The sequence below is a fragment of the Carassius carassius genome, chromosome 48, assembly GCF_963082965.1.
Source record: "Carassius carassius chromosome 48, fCarCar2.1, whole genome shotgun sequence".
In the NCBI taxonomy this organism is placed as follows: domain Eukaryota; kingdom Metazoa; phylum Chordata; class Actinopteri; order Cypriniformes; family Cyprinidae; genus Carassius; species Carassius carassius.
Window position 1 is genome coordinate 14837511 of NC_081802.1, and position 24423 is coordinate 14861933.

Genomic DNA, 24423 nt, shown 5'->3' on the forward strand with positions numbered 1-24423 from the left:
TAAATTATTCTTGTGATGACAGTCTAGAGTGTAACATGATCCTTCAGAAAACATTACTCATTATAATCAATGATAAAAATGGTTTTGCTGCTTAATATATATATATACACACACATTTTTTTTTTAAACTTCAGACACTTGCCTTTAAAAAAGGTTAACTGCACATGTCGGATTGGTTTGTGTCCCTTCAGTGACTGCACTGCCATTTTCGGTTGCACCAACAATGGATTTTGTATCTCACGCAGAGAGAGTTTCTGTAGAGTCTGTGTTAGTCTGAACACACACAATCTGACATCAGACAAAAATTGAGTGATTATGAATTTTCATACCATTATGGTACTGTCAGTGGCAAATCCACGAGTGTGAAATGTTTTGTTACTCAGAAATTGCAGTATGGTCAACAGAAGAGTACATCTCAGGACTTGCACTCAGGAGTTGACTGATTGTAGCGACTGCTGATACGGCAATATCCTGCAGATAAAGAAGAAAATGTTTCTTAACGCAATTGTGGATGGTATTCAGTATTACATGAATTTACATATAGTGTTCTTTGCTATACATGAATTAGTCAAATTAGTATATATGTCTATATCACGTGAAACTTAAAAAAATAAAAAAAAAAGTTTTTACTGATCAAAAGTACCAAATTGCTCATGACTCCTAAAATGCTTGTCACATGACTCGCTTGTTTTATATCCTTAAAACAGATTTTTTGAAAAACCTACTGAGACCTCAATCTGAGGTAACATGAGAAAAAAATCATGGAGTCTGGCCACTGTGTTGCGCTATAACAGGACGAAAACCTAAAAATGGCTAACACTACACATCCGCTAGTTTGATTGACTTGAAAACTCACATACAGTGTTTGTGTCCAAAGTGGCAAAAGTGAATCTAAAAAAGCATAGCCGCCATAGGCCAACAAAGTTCAAGTACCTTTTTAAAATTTGGTAAACAGAGGCTGATCAGAATGAAACTGTTTGCCTTGTATCCTTAAAAGTCTGTGAGAATTTTGAAAGATATCGGAACCTAGGTAATATTATATTTTTCAAATGTGTAAAGGATTGTACTTTGCCTGACTTTCATATCATATGTTAGATCTCCTTATTCTGAACAGATTCTTATTCTCATTATTCTCCTTATGAAGAACCACTGTTGTCAATCACATTTTTTGTTAATAATTAAAGATTAAGAAATACTTTTGCTAACTAGTCCTAGATTTTTTTGGACATTATTTGGACAGCTATAACTGGGTCCTTTGAAAACGGATGTGGCCGAGTGTGCCAAAAAGCCTATTGTTCCTAAACAAAAACTCATAACCTTCCGAAATCAGCTGAATGCATGCAATTTGATATGGCAAATCACATGATAGGGCTGAAAAGTTACTTTTTCGGGCCCAATTTGGCCTAGACCTTCACCAAATCACCTGAGTGTGTTATGTGCTATTTCAAAGAAGCATGCAAACTTTTATGGAGATCAACCCATGGGTGGCTCTATAACTATCAAAAAGCTGCAAAGACTGTATTTTTGTGGCAAATGACCTGAAGTGTTTCACACATACACTTGATATTCATGTCATATGATAGATCTCCTCGTTTTAAACAATTTTCCCTCTAGGAAGGCTGTTGATTTCAAAGTCCTGGTCTTACACCCCAGAAATGTTCAAGCCATCTCTCTATACAAACATTAAAGGAATAGTTCACCCAATAATCCAAATTATGTCATTAATAACTCACCCTCATGTCGTTTCAAACACGTGAGACCTCCTTTTATCTTCGGAACACAGTTTAAGATATTTTAGATTTATTCCGAGAGCTCTCAGTCCCTCCATTGAAACTGTGTGAACGGTATACTGTCCATGTCCAGAAAGGTAATAAAAACATCATCAAAGTAGTCCGTGTGTCATCAGAGGGTCAGTTAGAATATTTTGAAGCATTGAAAATACATTTTGGTCCAAAAATAGCAAAAACTACGACTTTATTCAGCATTGTCTTCTCTTCCGTGTCTGTTGTAAGACAGTTCAAAACAAAGTAGTTTGTGATATCCGGTTCACGAACGAATCATTCGATGTAACCGGATCTTTTTGAACCAGTTCACCAAATCGAACTGAATCGTCAATGTTTTGGTCATTATCTGGCTCGGCTCAGTGTTCATCTTCAGTTCTCTCTTCACAGCAGTTCAGTCAGTGTACTGTTTGAGTACATGAATTACTCCGGGTTTTGTTTTAACTCAGAGGGAGTGTCAGCCACATTAAAAATGTTAACAGCTTAAGTCATTTGTGGATTAATTCGTATTGGAGACGCGAACCGTTTAAAACGATTCACTTTTATTTGGTGAACTGGTTCAAAAAGATCAGGTTACATCGAATGATTCGTTCGCGAACCAGATATCACAAACTGCTTTGTTTTGAACTCACAACAGACACGGAAGAGAAGACAATGCTGAATAAAGTCATAGTTTTTGCTATTTTCGATGCTTCAAAAAATTCTAACTGACCCTCTGATGTCACATGGACTACTTTGATGTTTTTCTTATCTTTCTGGACATGGACAGTATACCGTACACACAGAGCAATCAAGCAAACAGGTCTGTGGATGATGAGGTGAACTGCACTTCATCCTGCAGCATCTGGGCAGCAACTTTGGTGAGGATCCTGTTTGTGGACTTCAGTTCGTCCTTCAACTCCATCATCTCCACTCTTGGGCATTGATGAGCTCACAGTTGCACAAACATTACTCGTTTGGTTGTTTGGCTCTATTTAATAATGAGGAATCAAATGAGGCACTTTTCTGACTATGAGAAGTTAGATATATCATTTTTGATTCTTGATATGAATCTTACCACACCAGACCGTGTATACTCATCTGGTTATTTACCTGAATTTAATTCTAAGGAATTAAATTAAGTATTTATCGGACTATGAAAAGTTGGATATATCATTTTTGATTCATGATATGAATCTTACCAAGCCAGACTATGTATACTCATCTGGTTGTTTACCTGCATTTAATTCTGAGGAATTAAATTCAGTATTTATCTGACTATGATAAGTTATAAATAACTTATCCATCCACTTATCCAGGGTCCATTCCCCTCACATTTTTATGATTTTGATCTGCGAGCCACTCCCATCTCTTCTATTCTCTTGCCTTAGCTGTGCTCCTTGTATACACACTAGGAAGGGACTTGCAGGCATTCTCATTCCCATTGCATTTTTGGATGCAGCTCGAGTTCCTGAAGGGGAACGTCCCAGATTATGTATGTAACCATGGCTCCCCGAAGAAAATGAGACGCTGCATCTCGAGGCCATACTTTCGGCATCCCTGCCAGATTTCATTCCTAGAAGTTGACGCTCATTCCACCACACATGCTTTTATAGCTTCCTGGTCACTATGTCACCCACCCATTCATGAGACTGATTACACATTCAGAGCTGGTCACACTGAAGGGTGTTCACATAGCATTTTCAGATGCAGCGTCTCGTTCCCTTTGGGGAACCATGCTTAAATAAATAACCTGCAACGTTATGTCCCCTATAAAGACCTTAAAATGCTTGAAACCCAAAAATCGCTGCTTGCAGCTATATTATTATATTTTAAAATGCTTGTAACCAGATTACAGTTACTTTTCTATAGATTACAAAAAATAAAAATAAAAAAGTAAAAATGAGTAAAATAATAATGTTTTTACATGTTGTATCTTTAAAATCTTGAAGTAACTTTGGAAATGAATATCTGCTTAAGGCTTATTAAGTACCGTAGTTTGTGTAGTTTGTTGATCAGAAAGCAGGGTGTTGGTAATTTGAGCTGCATTTGTGATGTTGAGGGGTGTTAGCCGTTCTGGTATGGATGTGAGGATCTGGGTGTTGGAGGCTAAGTTCTTTTTTTGTTCGGGAGTAGCTTCAGAAATCTTGATTTAATAAATAAATAAATAAATAAATAATGACATTTCAATAAAATCAGACTGCCTATATATTACAAGCATTAGGCATAGATTACATACCCATGCATTAATGGCATCCAGGGTCAAAGTACAATTGAGAATGTTTGGAGGATCAAATGAGTTAGTAGTTATATTACAGAGGGATGATGCCTGGGGCATGCCAGCTGAAAAAAAAGAAGAAAAAAAAGAAAAGACAAAAAATATTGGTATTGCATTTTGTTATAAAACGGAAGCTAGTAGAGAGAGAACTACCATTTGTTGTTTTTGGTGGACATCTCTCTATGGAGGAAGCAAACTGGCCTAGGACAGTTTTTGGAAAGGTGAATTTGCTAGTTGGTGTGGGATTTTGTTCAGGGCAGAAATTTGCTGTAAAAAAAAACTGTTAGTAAGCTTGAGGCCTTCTACAATATCATACAGTCTGCATATCATGTAATATTTTCAATGGGATTTACGAATGTTGCAGGTAGTTCCAGTCCAATCATCTGGGCAGAGGCAGATCCTGTCTCGTAATTCACCCCCGTTTTCACACACCAGACTCGGCACGGTCATTGTCGTGGACAGGGGGCTGATTGTTGTAATGATGCTGTTGTTGGATGTGTTAAAGGTGGTGCTCACTGAAGTAGACAGGGGGCTGATTGTTGTACTGATGCTGTTGTTGGATGTGTTAAAGGTGGTGCTCTCTGAAGTATATTGTGATGTGTTAAAGGTGGTGCTCTCTGAAGTATATTGTGATGTGTTAAAGGTGGTGCTCTCTGAAGTAGATTGTAATGTGTTAAAGGTGGTGCTCTCTGGAGTATATTGGAATGTGTTAGAGGTGGTGCTCTCTGGAGTATATTGTAATGTATTAAAGGTGGTGCTCTCTGGAGTATATTGGAATGTGTTAGAGGTGGTGCTCTCTGGAGTATATTGTAATGTATTAAAGGTGGTAATCTCTGAAGTATATTGTGATGTGTTAAAGGTGGTGCTCTCTGGAGTATATTGGAATGTGTTAGAGGTGGTGCTCTCTGGAGTATATTGGAATGTGTTAGAGGTGGTGCTCTCTGGAGTATATTGGAATGTGTTAGAGGTGGTGCTCTCTGAAGTAGATAGTAATATGTTAAAGGTGGTGCTCTCTGGAGTATATTGGAATGTGTTAGAGGTGGTGCTCTCTGAAGTAGATTGTAATGCGTTAAAGGTGGTGCTCTCTGAAGTAGATTGTAATGCGTTAAAGGTGGTGCTCTCTGAAGTAGATTGTAATGCGTTAAAGGTGGTGCTCTCTGAAGTAGATTGTAATGTGTTAAAGGTGGTGCTCTCTGAAGTAGATTGTAATGCGTTAAAGGTGGTGCTCTCTGAAGTAGATTGTAATGCGTTAAAGGTGGTGCTCTCTGAAGTAGATTGTAATGCGTTAAAGGTGGTGCTCTCTGAAGTAGATTGTAATGCGTTAAAGGTGGTGCTCTCTGAAGTAGATTGTAATGCGTTAAAGGTGGTGCTCTCTGAAGTAGATTGTAATGCGTTAAAGGTGGTGCTCTCTGAAGTAGATTGTAATGCGTTAAAGGTGGTGCTCTCTGAAGTAGATTGTAATGCGTTAAAGGTGGTGCTCTCTGAAGTAGATTGTAATGCGTTAAAGGTGGTGCTCTCTGAAGTAGATTGGAATGCGTTAAAGGTGGTGCTCTCTGAAGTAGATTGGAATGTGTTAGAGGTGGTGCTCTCTGAAGTAGATTGTAATGTGTTAAAGGTGGTGCTCTCTGAAGTAGATTGTAATGCGTTAAAGGTGGTGCTCTCTGAAGTAGATTGTAATGCGTTAAAGGTGGTGCTCTCTGAAGTAGATTGTAATGCGTTAAAGGTGGTGCTCTCTGAAGTAGATTGGAATGTTTTAGAGGTGGTGCTCTCTGAAGTAGATTGGAATGTGTTAAAGGTGGTGCTCTCTGAAGTAGATTGTAATGCATTAAAGGTGGTGCTCTCTGAAGTAGATTGGTATGTGTTAGAGGTGGTGCTCTCTGAAGTAGATTGACACCAAGTCTTCTCAAAAACAGCTGTTTACAGAGACAAAACATAAATAACAGTCCAAACATCAACCTTTAGTCTTGCTAAATCTGGTCCAGCTTGCCAACTTATATTTCATCCAAGAACTGACTTCTTAGACAGGAAAACCCAATCTGAATAAAGCCCCGTTTACATTGCCAACAACATGCAGCAACATGATCCATTGATTCATTTTAGTGGAAGACTGAACAATTTCTGGTACTATGAGCGACAGTGATTGGCAACAGGATGTAGGTGACATATGATTATTTTTACTAAATTCTGAGCAACTTTTTAGAGCAACAACCAATGGGAGTGAAGGCTTTGTCAGAGGAGCTCAAGTCACTGTCTCAAGTGCTTGCAAAACAGATCAGAGAATATATGGCACAGGTTCACTGTTATAAAAGTTTTGACTGTAAACACATAATGGATATAAAAAAATAGTGATGGAAAATAAAATCTCAGTAGTCTCAGTGAGTTTGTTTCATACGTTGATAGTTATTGTTGATTATATGAAAGAATGAGCTTTGAGGACGAGGGCGTTCTGGTGCAGGTTAACAGGTTAAATACTGATGCAGATCATACTAAAAGAGCTTCCTGGGCATAATATTCATTAAAAGGAACCAGAAAACTGATTATTTTTCAAATTTGAATGAAGTTTTGGCATTTTTCATCAGTGATTGAGTTTAATAAAGCAATTCTAAGGCACGTAAATAATTTGCCTTATCTGATGCAGCTCCAATAAACAACAGAAACAGGAACTGTTTTCATGCACTGTTATTTATTTACTTTTTAAGACAATATATGATATTTTCTCCCACACACACATCAGCTTATCTCTCAGCTGAGTACACTTTTATAGTTTAACATTGGTGCTGTTCGAATGGTAATCAAAGTGACAAGACTTTTGCATTTCAATATAATATTTACTCTATATTTTGTTAGCTTTTTTATTGTTGTATCTTAAGAGGATTTTATGGCACTAAATTATGTTTATGGAATAGTAATGACATATTTATTAACTTTTTTTGTATTATTTTTTAATAACTTTTAGAGCATAGACCTAAAAATGAAATTTCCAAATTAAACTTTAGTTGTGTTTCCAACCTGAGCTGTGTTCCAAATTTGAGGTTGATATCTCAAAAAAAAAAAAGAAAAAAAAAAATTCAGAAAGATTTTGTTTAGGTTCAGAACCAAACATTAGATGAAATTTGCTTCTCATTAATTTCCAATATGGTCATTTTTGACTGCGAACAAAAACAAAAGTGACTTTTGTTTCAGGACAATTTACATTTTCGAATAATGTCCAAGGTTTTTTATTTTTTTTTTCTTCTCAAATCCAGTTGCACTCTCACCGTGGCAGATTCACTACATGGTGGAATTTGCAAGGGGACATTAATTTAAGGAGTTTCAAAACAATCTTCACATAAACAATATTATAGATGCATAAACTATACATATTAATCTTTATTCAAGCTAAAAAATTAAGTTAATCAGCGACTAGAACAGTCCAAGGAGGATCTTTTAGGTGACTCAAAATAGCAACGTGCCAGCAACCTAAACACTATTCGTTTTCAGATCAGGATGCCCATGGGTGCACAAATGGGTGCAAATGCATTTGCTATTTAAACAACGTGGCGCAGGACATAAAAAATTTTGACAACTGCATCGGGCTGAAACTAAAAAAAAAAAACATTAGCGTTGCACCTAGTCACATTGTGCCAAATCTACATTACTAAAGATAATCAATAACCTGACTATTTTTACATGATAATAAAGACAGATAATTGTTTAAACTATACTGATTATTAATTATCATTAATATACTGAAACTTTATTGATATGTTGCTTTATTCTTGGAGAGCATTTTTAAGAAAAATAAAAAAAATAAAAAATAAAAAAAGTTTATTTCAGTTATTTGTAACTATTTTAGAAAGTTACTCGCATTTTCTGAGTGAAAAATAATACTACACCAAAATGTTACACCTTACCTGAGGTACAGATTAAGAGCAGCAGAGAGTAATCCATTTCACACGTATTAGATATGACATTTAAAAAACTAACTAATAACTAACTCCTCTTGTTCCTGTCTGGTTTATAAAGCAGAGGCAGGGCAGGATCACTGCTGGAGTGGGAAGTCCATCAGTCCATCAGAAAACAGCCATCCATTTACAATCAATCTAATGTTAATGAGAAACTAAAAAGACAACAGCACTGCATGATAATAGTTTATTACACATTACTCTGTGTTATTCACAACCAGGGCCGGATTGGGACTCATTTTCAGCCCTGGAGTTTCATGCCTTAGACCGGCCCACTTTAGTTCACAACTGACTATATTAAAATAATGTAATTAAAACCTCAGAATATAATTCCCTACAGCCTTTTAATTCATTGTATTTTTTAAAACATCATCATTTCCAATTCAGTGCAAAAACAATAGCCTAAGTTTTGCTTCACAGTGAAGATTTATTAGAACAGTAAATAACAGGATGGTGTAAGAATCTCTTTTCTTTAAGATTTAGTATTCATAAATATCCAAACATTAAAATAAAGAAAAAAAAATCTAATAAAAACAAATATATAAAACAAAATAAAAAATAAAGATTAAAATAAAATGTATTGCACTTTCTAAGGAAAGTATCATCTCAGTTTCATTAATATATTGCTGAATCATCAGGTATCATTAATTATCTCAGGGCATTTTTCATTGAGCAGGCCTCTTCATTACTATTAGTTCTTCTGAATGACAATCCTACCTGCCCATTCTGGTGTGTTGGGCTCATGACTGGTGCTTGGTAACGTTACTGGGCCTTGCTCTTCACTGTTAGCAGAAAACTGGACTAGAGGCGGCTGCTGCTGAAGAGCTACAAGAAAAAGTTTGATACATGAGCGGTGGTTTGCAAACAACGTTGTTTTGCAATGTCGCTAGCATCTTGAACTGCTCCTAACTAACGTTTCCTTAACATTAGCTTACTTACCGGCCTCGTCGTCTCCATTTGTTTTTTTTAAGGAAGAATGTGCTCAGCTTAGAACATTTGGCCGCATCCGTTTCCAAAGCTTTCTTCTTATTTATTCTGGACTTTTCAGCACCGTATTTGCGCTTTCCGTTATCCATTTTTATCTCACTTTTTTTTTTTTAACAACTTGCAAGGTGCCGTGTTGGGGGCGGGGCCAGGGAGTCAACAGATAATCACGTCATCATTATCTTGCAGGCTGCACTCTGCGAGAAAATATTAAATAAAAAAATAGTGGGACGGTGGTAAAATAATAAATAAAAAGAGTGGGCCTGCGGTAAAATAATAATAATAATAATATATATTTATATATGTATTTCAACCCAATGCCATGACAACAACGGCCCTCACAGCCAAAAAAACATAGCGGCCCACCGGGAATTTTCACGGTGCTCCCGATTAGCCAATCCGGGCCTGTTCACAACGCAAATACAGAGGCTAGACAGAATAATGTGGAACCCATTATTATGGGATTAATACAATTTTGTAGGATTATATATATATATATATATATATATATAGTCCTTAGTCTAATTGTTTGGTGGTTTGAGAACAACAGTCTTTATGATTATGACAGAGCATGACACAATTTCATCTGCAGAAAAGAAAAGTGTCTGAAAACTGAAAGTGAATGATAAGGAACAATGAACACTAAGAAGTAGGTCCAGCTAACAAAGAACTACGGCAGTTAAGTGACAAAAAACCCTCAATATCTACCTTAAAGATAATATTTCCACAAAAAAACTGACCACAGAGAACCTAACAAAGCCAACATCCATATGATTTTGAACTGCTAAAACTTTAATCAGTGCTAAAATGTGGGAAAGGTGTTGGACAGTTGTAGCACCTAGATGAACTTCAAATCCCCTAGCTTTAATATTATCAAACCACTGTGGACAGTTTTACAGAGAATTTTACTAATGCAACTGATAGATTATTTTATAGAAAACATAAAACTGGAAACTATTCAGAAGTTGTATTGGTCTATTCTAAGAAGGTCAAAATCTGTACTAAAGGCAAATGCGGTGAAAAGTGGTGAACACTTTAATAATTAACTTTCTTATTTCCCATTTGTTCAGATTATTTTGTCCATTCACTGCATATCTTTTTTTTATTATTATTATTTTTTTTTATGATGTTTAGTTTACAGCTGCAATTCAAAATTTACAGGAGTCATCTGTGTTTATGATCTTTTATGTTGAGATTGTTTTCATCTTGTTCTTAGTTCCTTGTTCCTGGTTTCCTGCACTCTGGTTCTTTATTGCAATAACAGTTTTTATTTACCATATCATCCTGAAAAAGCTTTTTAATGCTGAAATGGCTCTTTGTTTTAGAGTATAGGATTCGTTATTCCTGCTCTTGTCTGTTTCTTTCTTCTGTTGAACACAAAATAAAATATTTTGGTGAATGTTGATAACCAAACAGTTGCTGGTAGCCATTCACGGCCGCATTAACAAAAGGGCTAGGCGGGGCTTAAGCCCCGGGGCCCCGAGCAAGGAGGGGGCCCATGATTGGCTGTGGAGCAGATTGACCACTAGCCATCTGATTGCCAAAGCCTTAACACGCCCCCCACAAATTAGCCCTGTTATTTAGTGGCGATTTGCCGTATATTCCATGCATTATCATGGAATCATTGTCATTAATATTACAGTGACCGTTCGCAAAGACCCAACTTGTTTAGTTAACTGTGTGACAAGCCAGGCCGCTCTCACGAGTCACGCACATCATGTTCTCACTCACGCAGTGAAAAATTCATCACGGGATAATACAAGAGATAATACGCACCGACATACAAGAGAGAGCTCAGAGCAGCCTACTGGGTTCCCAACCGTTCCGTATAATACGGAATCGTCCCGTATTTGACACATTAAAGTATTGTTCCGTATTGAATTGATATGGAACGCACTTTGTTCCGTATTTTTGAGAATCAAAAATGCAAATCAGTGATAGACACACACATAGCTTCTGTCAGATTATGAACGAAGACATTTGTAGGCTATGATGAGAAAGAAAACCAGACGGTGCGGTAGATAGGCCTACTAATTTCTCCCCATTTTCTATGATCAGCGTAGCTTTTTAACATCTTGGAACATCATCAGAGAATGCCCTTTTAATTGATAGTTTCAGTCATTTTGAGTCACGTATCTTAGCAATGATGACGACAAGTGACAACAGCGGGAAATGTAAAAATGACTAGCCCCGAGCAGCTGGCGAAAAAGAAAACAGCACAAAAATATAGTATTGAATGGGAAAATGACTACCCGTGGCTGGAATGCATGAGGGTCAATGAATACAAGGCCAATCGTACCATATGCCGTCGCGTTGTTTTTGTTTGTCACGGCGGAGAGTGTGATATTAAGCAGCACGCATCATGCGATAATCACAAGAGGAGCGAGAGGGAGCGATGTCAAGGTTCCTTGTCTGTCAGACGACTCCAGAGGCTGATATGTATGGAATTACATTTGTTTCAATAATAATGAACGTAACTTTATAAAACTGAACGTAACTTTTTTCAGAAACTATCCAAAATATGCTATTACAAAAGAAGAAAAACACAATGAAAATGAAAAAAAAAAAGAACTCAGTCGCATAAATTTAACAGGCTCTTCAAATATGCTTCATTCTTTGTTAATGTTTTTCAAAGATTAATTTTCGCTAATCGCGGACTCTGAATTCATTGCCTCAGATTTTGCTTACGTTTCGCTGTTTTCGTTTGGTGTTTTGACACAAACCTCTCGTGGGGGCGGGCTTAACAGTGATCTAATCTGATTGGATAGTGAGCTTTTGATGGACAGGAGCTCTCTGACCGGGAAGTACAGACATCACTCAGTGGTGCACATTGGAAAGCTCTCGCAGTGAATAAATCTGGTCTCTACTGCAAAAATTATTTTTCACAGACAAAGTGAAAGACACTTATTTTAAGCTCATACACAGGTTCTACCATGTAAAGTAGTTTATACAAAGATTTAAATCTGACATTGATCTTAAATGCTCATTGTTTGAGTTCTGAAGAAACTGTACAATCATTTTGGTCATGTCACTACACTCAGAAACTTTGGGATGATATTGGTGTGTTTGTCAAGTGTACGATTTTGCAAGGCTTCTCAGTACATATGAAAAACATTATATTAGGTTATTATGACTCTGACCCCACAAACGAAAATATCAGTCTTGCTATTAATTAAAAATATTTCCTAAACACATTTCACATTCACAAATGCAAATTCTCCAACTGTAAACCCGTATCCCGCTCCCTCATAATGTGTCAATCATTTCTGATGAGTTTCTTAATAAGTTATCCGGAGGAGGGAAATAATTATTATTTAATTAATAATTGTTTTTCATGTATTATTGTTATTGAATAAGTTTGCACAAGGCTACAGAAAACTGATGTGTTTATTTTTCTTCAAATGCAGTCTAAGCCAATGAGTTTTGAATGTTATGTTGTATTTAAGTGAAAATTAAAACGTATTATAAACTAAACAAATCCATGGTTCGTTGTTGGCAAAATGATCATGATGGCCTTTATATTTCACATCTATGTGGTTCAGTTTTGTATATTGATTGGGCCTACTTTACTATTCTATAAATATATAGGCCTGATAAGTTTTATTATAATATGATATAATGTATTAAATATATTTATCTAAATCTATCAATTAGTTTCCACAATATTCACCATAAGTCATCATTTCAGGAGTTATTTTTCAATGTTTTTTTCTCCATGGGGGCATGTCACCGGGAGATAATTCATTTTGTAAATGCTGGTTTTGAGACCATGGTGAACTTGAGATGGTTTTGCACAGGGCACTTGACTTGAGTTCAGACCCTGAGGTCTTAAAGTGACATAAGCTGCTAATAAAGCTGCTGTCGCCATTTGTGTACATGTTAATCAAACATCATAAAGAAAGCACTTTACTGCCCTTGAATCATTTACTCACCCTCAAGCTGTTCCAAACCTGTATTAGAGTAAATGATGGTTTGTTAAGGATCTTAACTATGTTAGGGGTTGGTTTATGCTGTTACTCATATTATTTTCTTGTGAGAGTTTACATTTATAAAAAAAAGAAAAGAAAAATACTGTCAGACCTTAGATCAGATTAGATCTTCATCCTGCCTTTTGTAAAGCCTACCCATGACTATGTGTTAATATATAACAAATATTACTTTAAACTGTAGTTACAGAGTACAGTATGTGTTGTGTCACAGTGGCTGAACCTTTGGGTCCATAAAGATTAAATAAAGCAAACCACATACATTTCCAGATAAGGTTTTTTTTTTTTCTATCAACTTTATTTTTACAATATGAGTACGTGAGACTATGCATTTGATATTAAATTAAATTAAAATAAACGTCAACAGACAAATGGTTTTCTACTACTAAAATATACAGTAGTTTAAATTAAAAGAAATATAATAATAAAATCGCTGTATATGATATTGTCTGCTGTCCTCTTTTTCTGTTATTATTTTTAAGCTTCCTCCTTTGATTCATTCTTAGAATCCAGTTTATGTCGAGTCCTTGTCTTTAGATAAGACTGCAGTGTGAATAAAAGGAAAATCTGAACACCCTTTGAAGAACAGAAAATGTAGTGGTCAGTCACCAGTCAATGCAAGACGTAGATACACATACTATCTTAAAATATCAGCTTGAATATATCTAACAAAAATATGTTTTGAACATAAAATACAGTACTTAGTGTAAGTTTATCAAAAATGATAAGTATAGTGTATTAACACACCTGTGTCGTGTTGCAGAGACAGAAGACCACACTGAGAATGATGTAAAGTGTTTTGTCATGAGTGATGAGCACAAAGTAACCAACGATCCAGGACAAACCGAGCACCACAGCCAGAGAGAAACTACTCAAAATCTTCTTCTTCATAGGAGTCCCTCGTGAGCTAAAGAACCAAAATGAACATAATATAGAAAATATGAACTATTACAGAACAGCAAATGTTGCCACTCTGAGAATTACACCTTAGATACTGCTCACATGAAAGAATTCAAACTATATTCAAACCAAAATGATATTGTAGTAAAGGAATGTTATTAACAGCATCAATTAAGTTTACATTAAACTTGAACTTTGTTTTAAACATGGACCATTCTGTCACGGTTCAGTAACGTACCTCTTGAGGTTGGGATTCGCACAGCAGATGGTTTGAGAGAAGTAGACCAGCAGAGATGTGTTAAAACACAACATGACTGCTAGAGGGAGCAAGAAACCCCACAACATCGGCCGCTTCGGATCAAACCTTCCCGCCTTGTCCAGAGACGCCAACCAACAACTACAGTAATACGAAGAGAAATAAAGACTAAGGAAAAATGGGGAATGTTTAAGTAATTTTCTACATTAAACCACATTTTTTATGGTTTAGAATAAATGTAAAACTGGCATCTTAAAGACGTCTATTAGATGTTTGTATACAGCTGATGCTTCAAAGGTCTTTAACAGACATCTTGTAGACGTACGTGTGCTATCTGGGAAGAGTTTTTCTCATTTACTGAATGTTATTCTTCTAGTTATTTAACTCTACTGGCTAAAAAAGTAGAAGTCTTGCAGATTCACAAGAAATAACTTACTTCCACGGTGAAACATAAAGTGGATAAAGCAATAGAAGTGATTTTTTACTCACAACTGCTCTTGTCGATAACCTAAAGGGTTCCTAAAGCTGTAGGTGGTGGACAGTGAGACGCCGACAATAACAGCAGGCAGACCTAGACATATAATATATGAATGTGATATTTCAGAATGATTGAGAATTATATGATTATCCTCATGCTCCTTTCTCATTTTATATCTTAAGATTAGGCTACTTTTACTCACTTAAAGTTAATCTTTAATGATAACAATACATTAATAACAGTTAAATGCCATCTTCAGATAATCTCAAAAGGAATATCTATTTCCATATTGTACTTAATAATGTTGTGAAGCCTAAATTCACATATAGCATTTACAATGACTGTTTATTTACTGTTCTAGTATTATATTAACAAAATAATATGTAATTTTAATATTAACATACTATAACATGAAATCAGTATCAGTCAGAATTTCACTATTAAATATAAACAATTTAATACCATATATTCTTTATTTACAAGTTATGCAAATAGAATTAAACTGTCATGACTTTTAATATCAATGTGTTTAAATGTACCCCAGCCGACGGTCATGGCGATGGTGCGGAAAGCTCGGGGCGGACCGCTGAGGGCATTTCTAATGAGGAAAAACACATGAGCTGCATACAGGATGTTCCAGGCAAACGTGGCCAGCAGGAAGTACTGCAACAGAGCTGTGATTGCTGTACAAGGACCCTGATCGACATTCTCCTGCAAATCTGAAGAAGGAATAACATTCTCCTCTGAAACAGATGCCTTTGAGCTCTGGACCGGGTTGTTGATCCCAAAAATGAAGAGCAGGTAGTAGGTGGTCATGCACAAACAGATGTTCACCAAGAGCATAGTGGAGTTGGCTCCTCTCTGTTTCCTGTAGAGTTGATGAAAAAAATAAATAAATTCAGTATTATCCTAAAATAATAAGTACACTTTAATTTTGACTGTTCCACAAACCAGTTCTATAAAATTAATATTAGTTTGGTAGAAATTACACAATAGAAATACATAATCTGCATTAAATGTTGCAAACAAATCAGTGTTTTTGTTTTGTTTTCCAATAAAAAAAATATATTATTGATGCACTGAAAATAAATTCTGGGCACTATGCTGATAATGATTTGCTTTTTATGGTGAATAACGGACACACAATAATAATAATAAAAAAATATACAGTTTTGTCCAAATAAATTGAAAAATAAACACTAAAATAAGTTCAAAATTTTTAAATGCTGGAGGTAAATTATATTGTACAGTATGAAACATTAACATTCACTGATTTGTTAAAGATTAAATTTAACAATGTTGTAAAATAGCATTTTTAAAAAATGAATGTTAAATTATCTCATATGGTCCCAATATACTGGATATCCCTCAAATATAATATAATTCATTAAGTAATTAAGTAAAAATAAAATAAATACTATAACTAGAATATAGAATGTATTTTAGTTGTATTATTTATTTTTATCTTACACTATTTGCAAATAAACAAGGCTTATTTTCCTCAGTGTAGTATGGTAATACCATGGTATTCTTTGAAATAGATAACAATACCCTAAATACTGCAACATATTACAGTAACATGGTTAATTTAGTGAAATCAAAGTAGGGCTGGGTTATGAAAAAAAAAATTGTTGATTATTCCCTTGAAATTGTAATTGCGATTATTAATTACGATGATCACAATTTATATTAAATTATGATTTTGAATAGCAATATACCTCTATTTAAAGGAACTTCCCATATTTTTATATTAAAATAAACAAGCTGAAAATACTTAAACTGAAAAACTTGAATTGCTTTTCTATAGTATTAAGCCTCAAATGTCAACTATACATTGGATTGGTTTCTTCTTTAAACAAAATACGCACACTAGTATCATGTTATAATAAAACTAAATGAAAACAATGGAAGAAATTAATTAATTGGTGTTTTAAACGATTATGTAATTGTAGCATCCATAATTGTAATTGCGATTAGAAATTTGCAGCCCTAAATCACAGTTTACAGTGAAATCTTGAATGTATCTGTCACAAGGTGACGATCTTTAGGGGCGGAACCAAAATTCGGGAAGTTTGGTTCCGCCCGGAAGTGTTTCCGCCCGGACCGGAAAAACAGAACACCGGAACTTCCGGTAGCGCCGTAAGAAGGAAAATCAGGGAATTCGATGCACCTGTGCCTAGTTAGGGACAGCGGTTGGTGATTGGAGGATCCGCTGGACAAGGCAGTACTTAAGGCCAAGTTATTTCACAGTCTAGGAAGCTCTTTTTGGTGTGTGTGAAGCACTGGGTTGTGCCCGTCTTGGTACGCTGCTGGTAGCTGTCTAACTCTCTCTCTCCCTCAGGCTGGAATTGTATGATTGTGAAGACATCGCGAACCTTAAAGGTTGAGAAGTGAACAGATTATACGGCGAACTGAGACGACGTGAAAAAGGGGATTGGAAGTGGCATTGATGTGAGTACTAAGAGCCAGTCGAAAGTGCCCTGTATATCGACCTGGCGTTGTGTAGATCTCTCCAGGAGGAGGAGGGTGGCCCTACCCCTAATATAGTGTGGTGGGAGAGCCGAAGGAATACTTATTGAAGTAGTCGCAACGACGACATCACTAGCTAGGCCGCATATTCCATCGCCAGATCCGAACCAAGCGAAGTGAAGGAAGACGGGTGTCCTTTCCGTACACTGAGTGTGGTGGGTGAGTCTTCGTGCTGTGAAAACCTATAATTTTGACGTGGTGTTGTATATTGCTGTGGGCTGCTGTGTATTGCCGTGTGTCCTGTCAGATAAACCCCCGCCTTCACGCACTTCGGCGTGGGAGGACAAGGAGATTGCTGGCCCTAGCCTAGTTCAGTACAGTATATGTTGTGAGCGTGCTTCAGATCTCCGGAGATAGCACGGTACGCTGTGTCCAGCCCAGAGGTGAAAGCCATCCAAAGCAGAGTAACTGTGTTTTGTGTCCAAGTTGATACCTGTGGAGAGGAAAGGAAAGAGAGTGAGTAACACAAGGAGAAACAGAGGAAACCTGTACTTACAGTACGCTGTGTTCAGCCCAGAGGTGAGAGCCATTCAAAGCAAACTAACGGTGCTATTGTGCCCAAGTTGATATCTGTGGAGAGAAAAGGAGAGAGAGTGGGTAACACGAGGAGAGACTGAGGGAACCTGTACTTACGCCGCTGCCTGTGGAGAAAGAGAAAGCGAGTGAGCACCCAAGGAACGAACTGTGTGAACCAGTACTTACTGTGAGCTGTAATCAGCGAAGAGGTGAGAGCAAAACCAAGCTGAACTAACTGTGCCTGTGTGTCCCAGCCGCTGCCTGTGGAGAAAGAGAAAGCGAGTGAGCACCCAAGGAACGAACTGTGTGAACCAGTACTTACTGTGAGCTGTAATCAGCGAAGAGGTGAGAGCAAAACCAAGCTGAACTAACTGTGCCTGTGTGTCCCAGCCGTTGCCTGTGGAGAAAGGGAAAGAGCGTGAGCACCCAAGGAACGAACTGGGTGAATCAGCACTTACTGTGAGCTGTAATCAGCGAAGAGCTGTTGCCTGTGGAGGAAGAGAAAGAGAGTGGGCACCTCGAGAACGAACTGAGTGAACCAGTACTTACCGTGAGCTGTATTCAGCGAAGAGGAGGAAGAAGGAGGGCGCTACGGATACCTAAGACTCAGGCCGGGGCCCGAGCCCCACGCCCCGGATCCCCGTGGCCCCCTTGCTCCCTGACCTCTTCCCGGCCATAGCCCATCTGGAGGGCCGAGTCAGAGTTTAGTTTTAATTGCCCTTTCCCTATTCCCTAAGCTATTTTTAAATATTTAAATAAAGATTGTTTTATCACTTACTTGTTCTCGTGTTGCTTGGCCATTGGGTCGGGTTTGGGGACCTCCTCGAGGTGGAAGTTGAGAAGGGGTGTGGCTTAGTTAAAGCATAGCCAGCCCCTGGGTGTGACAGATTTGGCGTAGTCGGCAGGGTTTCCACCTCGAGTTGAGTAACCAAGGTCGTCCAATGACCGACAACGCGGGGCTTTCAGCCCAACCCCGTGCCATGCCCGTTTTTATGGGGAGCCCCTGGATTCAAAAATATGGGGGGACAGAATCCGAGGTACGATTGTCTGAATGGAAGGCTCAACTAGAGTACTTGGCCGACCTACAGGGCCTTAGTGCAGCCCAGCGGCTTCAATTTGTGTTAAACTCCCTGGATGGAGAAGCGCGGCGAGAGGTGCATGCCGCCCCCGAAGCCGTTAGAGCCAACGCCCAAACCGTGTTCCAGTTCCTCACTGAACAGTATGGTGACCACACCCCCGTAGCTGTCCTTCGCTCCCAGTTCTTCAATTGTAAGCAGGGCCCCCGCCAACCGATTAGAGCTTTCGCCCTGAGGTTGCGAGAGCAATTCGCCCGACTACAGACCCGTCGGGACCACGGGTTGGGAGATGGAGAGACTCTATTGCGGGACCAGTTTCTTCTGGGGTTGAAGGAGGGTCCGGTGAGACAGAGCCTACGTATCCAGTTTCGAAGGGACCCGGGTCTTACGTTCGAAGATCTGAAGAAAGAGGCACTGGCCCTGGAAGGTGATGAGACTGAGGTGAGTGGTTCCCCAGTGTGTGCGGTTGTCAGTGAAGTAGCACCAGCACAACCCGGAGGCCCTGACTGGAAGCAAGCACTGAAGGCTGAACTTTTGAAAGATGTCCGCGATCAGATGTCTGAACTGTCTAAAGCCCTCGTAGGAGAATTGCGCCAAGGACGGGCGCGGGAGGAACCACGGCCGGCGCCCCGAGACCGAGTGTACTCAGAGGGAGGCCGAGAGCCGTTCAGGCGCCCGAACCACTTTAACCGGCCCCGTTTCGAATGGGACGAGCAAGGGCGACCCATCTGCAACCGCTGTGGCAAACCAGGTCACTATAGCCGCCAGTGTGGGCCCCGCAGGGCGTCAGAAGGGGGTTTTTAGGTCGGCCGGCCACTGTGGGTCGTGTGGCCGGGACCCCTCGAGAAGACCCTGGAAGAGGATATGGCTCTAGGAGCCAGATGATTGGGCGTAGCCCCGTGGCGAAGGTGAGAGTGTGCGGCAAGGAGATTCAATGCCTGGTAGACACAGGCTCCCAAGTGACGTTGTTTGCTGAGAGTTTATCCGAAGAAGTGTTTGGGAAACAAGGGGCACCAGGGGCGGAGGCCCCCTGGCTTACTCTGAAGGGCGCAAACGGCCTCGACATCCCATATATTGGCTACCGATTGACGGACCTAGAGGTTCACGGAGTGATGGTCCCCCAGAAAGGTGTGATTATCGTGCAAGACCATTGTCTGGGTGCACATCGAGCCCTGTTGGGCATGAATGTCCTCGCTGATTGCTGGGAAGAGCTATTTCGGGCTAGGCCCGTATCGAAGATACCACCTGCAGAGAGGCCCAAGTGGGAGTGTGTGGTAGCTGACTGTCGAAGGGTGCAAATGAGCCAAGTCCGCAGGGAACAGGAAGAGGTAGGAAGAGTGATGTGTCGTTTTGCTTTGTCTGTCCCCGCAAAAAGTGAGGCTGTTGTGTGGGCGCGAGTACCGCCCCGAAGAGCGGGCCCAGAAGAGTGGGTGCTGGTGGAGCCCCATGTGGATTGTCCACAAGTGGAAGTGGCACGAGGACTATCGACGGTCCGGCGGGGGAGAGTCCCCGTGAGGATACGGAATGTACATCCATACGCGGTGCAACTACATCGGCACCAACGATTAGCCCGTCTGACAACGGTTACATCCCACCAAGTAAGGGAAGAGAGGGATATTAGTTTTCGTCAGGTGTGCCCCACTGTCATCGAGGTGGCCCTGACACAAGTAGACACCCCATGGGGTGGTATGGAGAGGAGTGTGCCGAGCCACCTGGCGGGTGAGTCGTTACAAGGGGAGGATTTAGAGCAGGCACAGACACAGAAGTTACAGGCCCTCCTTCGGAGATGGCAGCATGTGTTCGCCACCCACGATGAAGACTACGGATGCACCCAGGTGGTACAACATCATATACCTACCGGGGATGCAGGGCCCAGCCGGGAGAGGTATCGCCCAATTCCGCCCACTTTGTATACCGAGGTACGTACACTCCTGCAAGGCATGCTGAAGCAAGGAGTTGTTAGGGAAAGCAGCAGCCCGTGGGCGGCCCCCATAGTGCTGGTGCAAAAGAAGACGGGGGCTTGGAGATTCTGCGTGGACTACCGTAAGCTGAACCTCGTGACTAAGAAAGACGCTTTCCCTTTGCCACGGATCGAAGATTCGCTTGCCAGCCTCACGCAGTCGGCATGGTACTCTACCCTAGATTTGGCCAGTGGCTACTGGCAGGTGCAGGTGGCCGAAGCAGACCGGGAGAAGACTGCCTTTACAACCCCGTTTGGACTATTTGAATGGGACCGGATGCCTTTCGGGCTCTGTAACGCTCCGGCCACCTTCCAGCGGCTGATGCAGCGGTGCTTGGGAGGTCAGTTAATGGAGTCAGTATTAGTTTACCTGGATGATGTGATTGTCTACTCCCCAGATTTTGATTCACACCTGAGGCACCTCGAGGAAGTCTTTCGGGCCATGGAGAAGTACGGATTGAAACTACAGCCCAATAAGTGTCACTTACTACGGAGAGAAGTCAACTTTCTGGGCCACGTGGTCAGTGCGGCTGGAGTGTCCGTAGATCCTGGAAAGGTATCGGCCGTGAAGGACTGGAAGGCCCCGAGGACAGTGAGGCAAGTGCGATCCTTTTTAGGATTTGTGGGATACTATAGGCGTTTCATAAAGGACTTTTCAAAAATTGCTAAACCCCTTAATCAGTTGCTGGTTGGCACAGGTCGTAACCGGGGCCGGGGGTCGCCCAACGTAGACTGGGATGCAAATTGTGAGTCGGCGTTCCAGACATTGAAGCAGGAGCTGCTACAGGCCCCTATCTTGGCATACGCAGATTTCACAAAACCATTCCTTTTGTATACAGATGCCAGCAATCTCGGGCTGGGAGCGGTGTTGGCTCAACGGCAGGACGGAGTTGAGAGGGTCATCGCGTACGCCAGCCGGAGCCTCCACCCAGCCGAGAGGAACGATGCGAACTATAGTTCTTTCAAATTGGAGCTGCTGGCGTTGAAGTGGGCCCTAAGTGAGAAATTTAAAGACTACCTCTGGGGTGCCAAGGTGACGATCATTACAGACAATAACCCATTAGTACACTTACAGACGGCGAAGCTGGGAGCCGTGGAGCAGCGGTGGGTGGCCCAACTGGCCAACTTTGACTATCAACTACAGTACCGACCAGGGCGTGAACACATGAACGCGGACGTCCTCTCAAGGCTGCCCGAAGCGGAAAGCCCCGGAGGGGCCAGCCCGGAGGAGGGCTATATGGTAGGAGCAGTAGAGGCACCAGGCAGCAGACAAGAGGCCGTGCCTGAGAACTGGGGATGGGATCCCCGTCGGTGGAGGGAGAGACAGGCCAGGGATCAAGATGTGCGGCTGGTAAGAGAATGGCTGGAACAGGGCCGACGGCTGACGCCAGCGGAGAGGTTAGCCCAGACGGATACTGGGAGGAGGCTGCTGGGGCAATGGGACAGGCTGGAGCTGAGAGATGGCGTTTTGTGCAGAAGGGTCAGTGACCCGAAGTTGGGCGAAGAAGTACGCCAGATCGTGGTACCCGCAGATGAGGTAACGGCTTTAGTTTCGGCGTACCACAACCAGTTGGGGCATCAGGGACAGGAGAGGACCGTGTCCCTGCTTAGGAGATTCTTCTTTTGGCCCGGGCTAGAGGCATCGGTGCACGCCCTAATTCAAGCTTGCCCGAGATGCATATTGTTTAAGTCCAGACGGGAGGTCCGAGCGCCAATGGTACCCATCCATGCGAAGGCCCCCCTTCATATCATGGCTATGGACTTCTTGACACTGGGCCGACCACGAGATCGCTACCAGAACATCTTGGTAATAACGGATTTGTTCACAAAGTACGCTTGGGCTATCCCCACCCTCGACCAGACTGCAACCACCACCGCTACAGTTTTATGGCGGGCCGTCTTCCAGACGTTCGGATGCCCGGAGTTTCTGCACTCCGATCAAGGAGCCAACTTTGAGTCCAGGGTAATTAGAGAACTATGCCAGTTGTACGGTTGCACGAAAACTCACACCACTTCGTATCATCCTCAGGGGAACGGCGGCTGTGAGAGATTCAATCAGACCCTATTGGGGCTGCTGGGGACCTTGGACCAACAACGGCAGGACGATTGGGTGAGTGCCTTGCCAAACCTCCTACAGGCCTATAACAACAGTATACATAGTACTACGGGTTACGCTCCCACTTACCTGATGTTTGGCAGACACATACGAATGCCTACTGACCTGGTCCTAGGAGTGATAGCCGACCAAGAGGAAGCAAGTGTAACGGAGTGGGTGGGGCGCCATCACCAGCGCTTGCATTTCGCCTACGAGCAGGTGTCGAAAAGGATACAGACGGCAGGAGAGAAAAGTAAGCGGTTGTATGATCGGACTGCTAGAGAAGCCCCTCTACTGCCAGGAGAGAGGGTGTTGGTGAGAGATAATCGGCGGCAGGGGAAGGGGAAACTGAGTGACCGTTGGGAGGCCACCCCTTATGTAGTCTGCCGGCAGCAGAGGCCGGGGCAGCCGGTCTATACCATCCGGCCAGAAGGGAAGTCAGGCCCCGACCGTGTGGTGCACCGGAACATGATTCGCCCATGCCCTAACTACCCTGAAGCCGTGGAAGAAGTCCCCACGGAACCTGTACCAGCGGCCCCCTGGATTGAAGGTTGGGCTGTGGTACCAGGGAGACCCGTGGTGGCACCACCCCCGATCGCCCCGAGAGAACCAGAAGCAGCCCCTGAACAAGCTGAGCCCGATTCACCAGTGAGACGATCCCAGCGAGAGAACCGAGGCCGACCCCCTGCCCGCTATGGGGAGTGGACAGCCCGAGGACGTTCTAGGGACTAGAACGGATTGGCGGGGGAGGATGTCACAAGGTGACGATCTTTAGGGGCGGAACCAAAATTCGGGAAGTTTGGTTCCGCCCGGAAGTGTTTCCGCCCGGACCGGAAAAACAGAACACCGGAACTTCCGGTAGCGCCGTAAGAAGGAAAATCAGGGAATTCGATGCACCTGTGCCTAGTTAGGGACAGCGGTTGGTGATTGGAGGATCCGCTGGACAAGGCAGTACTTAAGGCCAAGTTATTTCACAGTCTAGGAAGCTCTTTTTGGTGTGTGTGAAGCACTGGGTTGTGCCCGTCTTGGTACGCTGCTGGTAGCTGTCTAACTCTCTCTCTCCCTCAGGCTGGAATTGTATGATTGTGAAGACATCGCGAACCTTAAAGGTTGAGAAGTGAACAGATTATACGGCGAACTGAGACGACGTGAAAAAGGGGATTGGAAGTGGCATTGATGTGAGTACTAAGAGCCAGTCGAAAGTGCCCTGTATATCGACCTGGCGTTGTGTAGATCTCTCCAGGAGGAGGAGGGTGGCCCTACCCCTAATATAGTGTGGTGGGAGAGCCGAAGGAATACTTATTGAAGTAGTCGCAACGACGACATCACTAGCTAGGCCGCATATTCCATCGCCAGATCCGAACCAAGCGAAGTGAAGGAAGACGGGTGTCCTTTCCGTACACTGAGTGTGGTGGGTGAGTCTTCGTGCTGTGAAAACCTATAATTTTGACGTGGTGTTGTATATTGCTGTGGGCTGCTGTGTATTGCCGTGTGTCCTGTCAGATAAACCCCCGCCTTCACGCACTTCGGCGTGGGAGGACAAGGAGATTGCTGGCCCTAGCCTAGTTCAGTACAGTATATGTTGTGAGCGTGCTTCAGATCTCCGGAGATAGCACGGTACGCTGTGTCCAGCCCAGAGGTGAAAGCCATCCAAAGCAGAG

At 41.6% G+C, this 24423-nt stretch overlaps 1 protein-coding gene across 1 annotated transcript in view; it reads right to left on the reverse strand.

The window, feature by feature from the left end:
• Positions 1-4540, reverse strand: part of LOC132131412 (adhesion G-protein coupled receptor G7-like) — a 4718-nt gene extending 178 nt beyond the window's left edge. Inside the window, exons 1-6 of the mRNA XM_059543427.1 lie at positions 4392-4540; positions 4192-4305; positions 4000-4103; positions 3754-3906; positions 380-471; positions 130-273 (exon numbers count right to left, since the gene is read on the reverse strand). Of these exons, the coding sequence (XP_059399410.1) occupies positions 130-273; positions 380-471; positions 3754-3906; positions 4000-4103; positions 4192-4305; positions 4392-4488 (704 nt within the window). The 5' untranslated portion in view covers positions 4489-4540. The remainder of the gene's footprint in view (positions 1-129; positions 274-379; positions 472-3753; positions 3907-3999; positions 4104-4191; positions 4306-4391) is intronic.
• Positions 4541-24423: the final 19883 nt, after the last annotated feature.